This window comes from Aquila chrysaetos, chromosome 12, assembly GCF_900496995.4.
Source record: "Aquila chrysaetos chrysaetos chromosome 12, bAquChr1.4, whole genome shotgun sequence".
Classification (NCBI taxonomy): domain Eukaryota; kingdom Metazoa; phylum Chordata; class Aves; order Accipitriformes; family Accipitridae; genus Aquila; species Aquila chrysaetos.
In genome coordinates, this window is record NC_044015.1 from 4,261,491 (window position 1) to 4,269,133 (window position 7,643).

Consider the following 7,643-nt stretch of genomic DNA (forward strand, 5'->3'; position numbering starts at 1 on the left):
ATTTGGCTTATTACTCAGACTCATAAAGTGGGGTAAGAGCAATGTGGTAGGCTAAAAAACAAACTAAAATGTTAATTATTCACAAATGACACCGCCAGGAGAGTGTTCTGTGCTAGACTGGGGCGAGAAGGAAACAATAGACAGATACATTTGTGGGAGGTACAATGGAAAGGATGCTGGAAAGCTAAATAGAATTAGGTTGTTACATGTGGTCTGCTGTCAACAAGACCTGGGGTAATGGCTTGTGCTTGGAGGGTTGAGGTGGGTGGGAGCATACATTATAGTGATGTAGCTTAATGGTCAAATTTTTAGTTTATCTAGGTTCCCTCCTAGGGATGATAAGAGCAATTTTTTTCTTTATTTTTTATTTAAGTAGTAATCAAACCCAGAAAGATTTGGTATTCATGTTTAACAAAACAATTTAACTGAAACTGAGTTAATATGAACACAAGTGCCCAAATCCCTATTTTCATAACCTTCTTCAAGTCATGCAGCACGTGACCTCTGTGGTAAGACTTAAAGCAAGCAATAAATCCCAACTTTTAACTTCCATACACTTGTTGGCAATGCATCTTAAGATTTAAAGTACTTAGTGTTTTCTTTTTGGAAGAGTACTGAATCAGAACAACGGCATTTTTAACATAGCTGTAAATACTTGTCCTATATATGCAAATGTTTGTCTTGGGCCTATACAAATTTTATACCTGTACAGTTAATTTAATAAGATTGCAAATTAAAAAATTGGTTTTTTAATATATTGCCAGTCAACACAGTATTTACAAATGTTTATAAAAATCAGTGGTTTATGTTTATTTACTACCCTATTGGCATAAAATATTTTAAACTGCTTTAGTATTATCCATGCTAGAGAAGCTTGCTACAAGTGGTACAATCTCTGTTCAGAATCTCTAGGACCATCACACTGTCCTGATATTACCTTTCTATACAATTCCATTTCTGCCAAACTCTTTCTTTTGAAGTCTGGCAGGAGCTTCCAACTCTCAGTTAAATTCTATTTATTAGACTAATAAAAAACACACACATAAAACAGTCACATAATTTAGAGTCTTTCTGTCAGGCAGTTTCAGGCTCTGGCACAGCTCAAAACAATTAGAAGACCAGAAATCAGATTCTACCTTATTTTTGAAGTGCACTTCAATGGGCATAATGAAGCCTGCGTAGCCAGACTCTTCCACTTTGTAAGGGGGCTCCTTGCACACTGAAAAGAGAACAGACAAATGTTAACTTTGAATATAATGCAACTTAATCTGAGCCAAAAGGAGGTGCAAGATGAGAAATGGGCCTCTGACAGCTCAGGACACATTTAAAACACTGACCTTTGTGGGGGAAAAAAAAAAACCAAAACAAAAAAGCCACCAAAATAAGATGGTGGTCATAGGCTTAGTTAAGAACATGAAAATCTGTTCTTAGCTCCTCCCATGGAAAGGAAACATAAAACACTCCATGCCAGAGTCTCCATGAGATTCTTCCCCTCCTTTTGCAGTGAGATACAATTACATTTCTGTGCTGTTCCACAACAATGCAAACTGCCAGTTAAAGCTGTCTCACAAAAAAAGGCAAAGATCCAAAAGGTGGGAATTGGAACAGTATGGGAAGCTAAAATTTACTTTGATGCTCATATTTATTAACCAAAACACTATACCACACAAGCAGATTTTTTTTTTTTTCTCCTTTAAATGCTTTCCTGCAATGCTCAATCCTTGTAATTACGTAATGGCCATACTACAAGCTGCTTCATCCAAACGTGCTAACAAACCTGAAGGGCAGGTGAGCACTGCTATTTATTTCACATACAAGGAAACGGAGAAAGGTTAAACAGTTTGCGGCTAAGGTCACAGTGCTGCTTACTGCAGAAACGTTGATTACAAAAGTTAATCACTTCTAAGATTAATCTGTGTGCTTCCCGCCTCTGTTCCCCCTGTCCCGCTACCTGTTGTATCTTCATGCTACTGAATACTTCCCATCACCTACCACTGCATTTCAGTATAGTGATAGCTGACTCAAAGGATTCTAAGATCATTTATTGGGCCATGACATAGCTATACATAACAGCTGCCAGAAGAAACTTGAGACCAACACAGATATTCTCGCTCTCAGGAACCGGATGCACTTCCATATAATTTATGCACTACAATATATGTAAATAAAGTCAATTAAGTAATTAGAGGAATTCAGTGCAAATCTTTTTACTTTCTCTAAAGAATTCCAAGTAATTAATATGATTAAGAAACACTACCTCAAACCTACAAGGCACACAAATTATTTTTCCTTTAATGTAGATATATTATCCCCAGCTCTAAGCACTTCCACCATGATTAAGGTGCTAGAAAGCAGTACTCAAAATTCAACTGTGAAAAAAAGAATGTATCTCAAAGTAATAAAAATCTCTAGACTTGCTTTAACTTGAATTTCATAGAAGAACCCTATCATTTAGGGGAAAAAGCCCAAAACCAAAGAACTGTGCCAATATGGCAGCAGGAATCTTAAGACTATCTGCCAAGCAGCCTTTGTTCCTCTGCCACTCTATTCTAACAAATTAAAATTACTACACAAGCAATCTGCTAGCAGCACAAGCCTACCTTCACCAGTAGATTTTGCTCCAAGTAAGAGCAAACCATCTGAAGAAACCCTTCAAACAAATCTAGAAATAGTATGCATACCATTTATGTACAACTCAGACACACTTCAGTCAAAAGCGAGCTGGCATCATGAGCAAGCTTAAGCAAGCATGCAAAACCTAGAGATTGGAAAAAACTGTCTCTTTAAAGGTAGATGATATGGCAACCAATTGAGCAAAGACCTTGTACTATCCCAACACAGTTGTTTGTAATAAAGTAATTACACCAGACAACAAGAATTGTAGCACAGCAGATTGTAACTTTTATTCATAAATTAGCTTTCAGCTCAGTATTGCACTTGCTTGTCATACATCAGTTTTAGTACATCAATTTGAAGGAGATATTATTAACATACAGACTAGATTCACATCCTTATGAGCTGAACACCTTTGAGTTACTTTCCACTATGGACTCTCACAAATAACCAATGTAGTAGGTAGTCCTAAGACATCCTGCGTGACCAGCAGTCTTCAAAGTAATATTTCAAAGAATGCACATTATGAAGTAATTTACAGCAGTACTCTTAGGCAGCCAGCATTCCTTGTAACACTACATAACAATAACACTGCAGATGCAGTTACACAATCTTAAGCAGATCTAACTCTGTGCTGCTGCCGAAAAGGGCAATTCCTGCTCCTCCACCTCAACCACGCGTTCCTGCTGCCCCGTGCCAAGAATAAGGTTCATGTTGCTGCACAGTCAGAAAGAGCAAAGAATAGATCCAGCAGAAAATAACACTACAATCTGTATACTCTCCCCAACCATGCTGACTGTCCAGTGCTTGCACACATACATGCAGCTGGAATGTACAGCCAGTGGCAAAGAGATCATCACCCCTTTGGCATCACTGATTTCTGCTGGGTTTAATACTACCTGAACTGGCACCTGAGACTAGAAATTGCAGAAATCCTGATGGCTACTTAATGACCAATGCCAAAGTCTACATACTCCAGTATGTATACGAGCCCAGTATCCGAGCATCTCCCACCAATCACATGCTTCCAGCTTGTACTGGCAAATATTAACAAATTAAACCCATCCTTCCCATTTTGTAACATGAATTATCTTCTACTGTCACTAAGTGTCTTGAGAACCTGCATGTACTAATGCTTAAGTAAGAGGATAAAGCATCTCACCTCCAGGCCTTTCATCAGAAGAAAGGTCCCATTCTCTCTGACCTTCCTCAAACAAAGACGGTAAAGGTTAAAGCTGAAGCACACGCAACGTACGTTTTGCTCCTCTTTAAGAAGATATTTTACAGAAAAGTGACAGTCCAAGACAACATTGACTTGCACAATGCTCTTTCATACAGAGACCTAATAATGGATCTTTAAAAATACACTCACCTCGCTTGGGTTTTGGGAAGCTCTCATGTAGCCGAAAGACCACCCTTTCCACAAAATGCTGGATGTCACACTGCTCCGGGCCACGGACAAACACCATCCAGTCATGAGTAAACCCTTCGGTGGTGGGCTTTTTTCGCAGTTGGGCTCGGTGCCCCAGCTCCAATTTTACTTGAACCGTGCACTGTTTTAGAACAGAGGTAAGACCATAAGCAAAATGAAACAGCTTACATGTTAGGCATAATGCTGAGCCCCACAGACAGAAGATGCTAGATCACCGCAGGGGAGGAATACAACAGCCTCCGTGGAGAGATTAGTCTCATACTGAAAACTACAGTGTTGTCAACAGAAAAGGTACATAAAAATAGCTCCCAGCACCATTTCATACCTATTTTCTTCCTAATATTAGCATTGCAGAGAAAACAGCTTTAGAAGAGGGATAGGTTTATCTGCCTCACTTATCATCTAAATTGTCAGCAAAGTCCTAATTGCAGAATCTTTATTTCTAGAAAGTGTCAGAGACAGAACTTGATGTTCACAGCTTACAGAATTCACAGCACTGACAGAAAACTAATGTTAAAACAGGAAAAATTAGATCATGAATTGGTGATTTATGATATTCTCTAGAATATGTAAGCCATTAAACTATGACACTCTTTGTATTCTTTTAAATATATTTTAAGACACTTTCAAAGGCCAAGTTAACATATAGCATGCCTTCACAATATCCAACACTAAAATGACCTAATTCCAATTTGCACTCCCGAATACTACTCTAATCATTGAGTAACAGAGAAGGTGTATTCAATGTCTCACTCAAAGCACAAAAATCCCATTAAATGTCTTAAAAACCAGATTAAATTAATTGTGAAGATCCACATATTATTGCAGACTTCAGAGCCAGAAGAAAGGAAATGAATTAAACAGATGTAACAGAGGAAAGGCAAACGTGATTCAGACACAAGTTAAAGCAAGCAAATCTTGGGGCAATATTTGTAGACAGGGAATAACACCTAAGGTATCCAACTACTTACTCATTTTGTGCATATATGTTATACAAACTAGACCAGCAGCACAGCGATCTTGAACTAAACGCATCAAAATCCACCTTCAGCAACTGGAAGCTTATAAAAAAAGGGGCAGTTTTTAGCCTTTACCCCATTCTTCACCTGAGGCTTAAAAATAAGTGTCATTCTTTCTGGCAGTTCTCAATTACCTTTGGGAGAGGCAACATTATTTGTCATTACCTATATTATAGGTGGACACAGAGCCAAACTGAGGGCATGATGTTAGACAACGAACATGGAAAGAGAAAGCTTCCTGAGCTCTAGATGAATGTTTAGGAAAAGTATTACCCTCATTTTCCCACTGAGGAACTGCAACAAGGAGTATGACCATGATTAATGTTCAAAAAATATTTTGCATATCCAACCTGACATTTTATGGGAATGTGATTTTTCAGAGCATGGTTAATACTTTCTGAAAAAGCATAAGTCACTCAATCACAGTATGCTTTTCTTTGTAAAAAGATCACCCAGGAGGCCTACAAAGTACCAGGCATCAAAGCTCAACCTCCCAAATTGCAGTCCAGTTCTAATTTCAACTAGAAGCCTTAACACACTCTCTCAGGCAGTTATCTTTATAGCAAAATACCTTCAGCTGCCATCCAACGCATCAATTCTAAGACTCAGGGACAAACTCATCTCATTAATTGCTTCACTGGTATTACTACAACATTTCTTTAGGTTACCTTCCTCTGCAAGTTCTCTTGGCAGGCCATTTTTTCCCATTCTGCGCTTTAGAGCTTATCTACACTGGCTCCATCTCGCTCCTGCGCTAAAAATGAAGGTACACGGCTGTCTGTTCTTTCATGTCGTATTAAGGAATAAGAAAAAAAGCAAGGTGTGTTTCACTCAAAGCACACCAATCTCTCCTATGGTGGAAGAACAGTATGTGGAGACAGGCTGCCTAAATCCTAAGCTCCCATAGAAGGGTGCTTGCAGGCCTGCTTTATCTGGGATACTTCCCACAGTGTTCATGCAAGCGTTCACATCAACTGAGCCAGTCTGTTCTGCAGCTTCACGTTATCGATTCCATAATTACCCTTTAAATTGTGCTACTGTTGCCAGTTACTACCCCTCTCCAGAGAAGTGCAAATGACTGTCAGTCTACAGAATTTGCCTTTCTAGTTGAAACGGCTGAGAAATTTTAGCTGAGAAACAGATGGGACTATGTGGAAGAGAACAAAATTAAACATAAAAGAGAACTGCTTAACTGAGAGTGAAAGTTGTACTTGCTATACTCCTCACATATCGGTCCAATTAACAATCACTACGAATTAAGCCAGAAGTTGAAACACATTTGAAAATAAGATCTCCCAACATAACAAACATCCAAAGTTGCTCCACTGAAAATGGAGGGGTTTTTTTTCCAAGCGTGTCTCTCAACAAAGGGAAATCAGGATCCTATTCAAACAATTTGTAGTAATACAAAGGAGTCTGCTTTTCAACTTCTCAATAAACATTCTGAAGGCTGCTCCGGTTTTTTGTTTGATGTGCTAATTGCCTGAAAGCCGTAACCAGTTTCCATTCGCTCTCCTTTGGCCGATTATTCAAAGGATAGCGGGGCTCACCTCCTGAACCTCAGGCTCGTAGGTAACCTGTTACCAGCTCGCACGCACTCGCACACAAAAGGCCTGAGCCAGCCTGCTCTAGATCACCTCAGGTAAACTTCCAGCATCCATCCCCGCCCGCTGCAGCACCGCCGCGACCCGTCCGCTAACCGCCGGCTTCCCACTGCCTCCTCGGAGCGGTAGTAACTCTCTCGGTGGCATTAACCCTTTACACCGCTGCTGATGGGGGTAGGAACGCCGGCACCACCCCTCCCCGTAAATAAGCCCGGGCAGGAATTTGCGGGAAATGCTGCTGCTGCTGCCACCCCCCGCCGCGGGCGAGGCTGCAGCGCGGCCGCCCATTAAGGGGCGAGGGCTGAGCAACCCCCCCTCCAAAAAAAAAAGGGGGCGTGGGGAGGGCGTGTGACTCCCCAAACTGGGGGGCGATGCCCCCCAACACCACCGGGGAGAATCACACCCTCCACCCCCCTCCAGGACGGGGGTGGCCCCCCCCCCGATGCAAGGCCCCCCTCCCCCGGTGCAGGAGGGGGGGCCCGGTCCCTCCCCACGCGTGCCCCCCACGCGGGGGGGGGGGAGGGGCGGCGCCGAGGGGCCCCACCCCCACGGCGGCGCGGCGGGGCGGGCGCCGCCGCTCCCCTCACCTGATTGTCCATGGCTGGGCGCAGCAGCGCAGCGGGCCCCGCTCGCTCGCTCGCTCGCTCCCGCCGCGGTGGTTTAACGCTGGCCGGTCGGCGGGGGGGGGTCTCTTCCCCTCCTCTGCTTCCCCCCCTCTACGAGCGAAGCCGCTCTCCGTCCCCCCCCACCCCCCTCCCCGCCGCCTCGGCCGCCGCCGCCGCCTCCTCGGTCGCGGCCCCTCACGGCCCCGCCGCCGCCGCTCGCCTCATTGTGTGTCACTCACAGGCAGCAGCCCCGCCCCCCCCCCCCCCCCCGCCGGCGCCCGCCCCGCGGAACCGGAAACCGACGCCAGCAGAGAGGCACCCGCCCGCCGCCAATAGCCGCACCGCCTCACGCCTAGAGGCGGGGTTTCCG

General features: G+C 43.4%; 1 protein-coding gene across 3 annotated transcripts in view; it reads right to left on the reverse strand.

Annotated features, from left to right (window-relative positions):
- The window catches only part of MLLT1 (MLLT1 super elongation complex subunit), a 32,643-nt gene extending 25,232 nt beyond the window's left edge, over positions 1-7,411 (reverse strand). For 2 of the 3 annotated variants that reach the window (XR_005933722.1, XM_030033355.2), the window contains exons 1-3: positions 7,256-7,411; positions 3,986-4,166; positions 1,137-1,219 (exon numbers count right to left, since the gene is read on the reverse strand). Coding sequence is in view for 2 of the 3 variants with exons in the window: in XM_030033355.2 (XP_029889215.1) it covers positions 1,137-1,219; positions 3,986-4,166; positions 7,256-7,267 (276 nt within the window). In the remaining variant the exon portion in view is untranslated. The remainder of the gene's footprint in view (positions 1-1,136; positions 1,220-3,985; positions 4,167-7,255) is intronic. The other variant, XM_030033356.2, reaches the window with a different exon arrangement.
- Between the last annotated feature and the right edge of the window lie 232 nt (positions 7,412-7,643).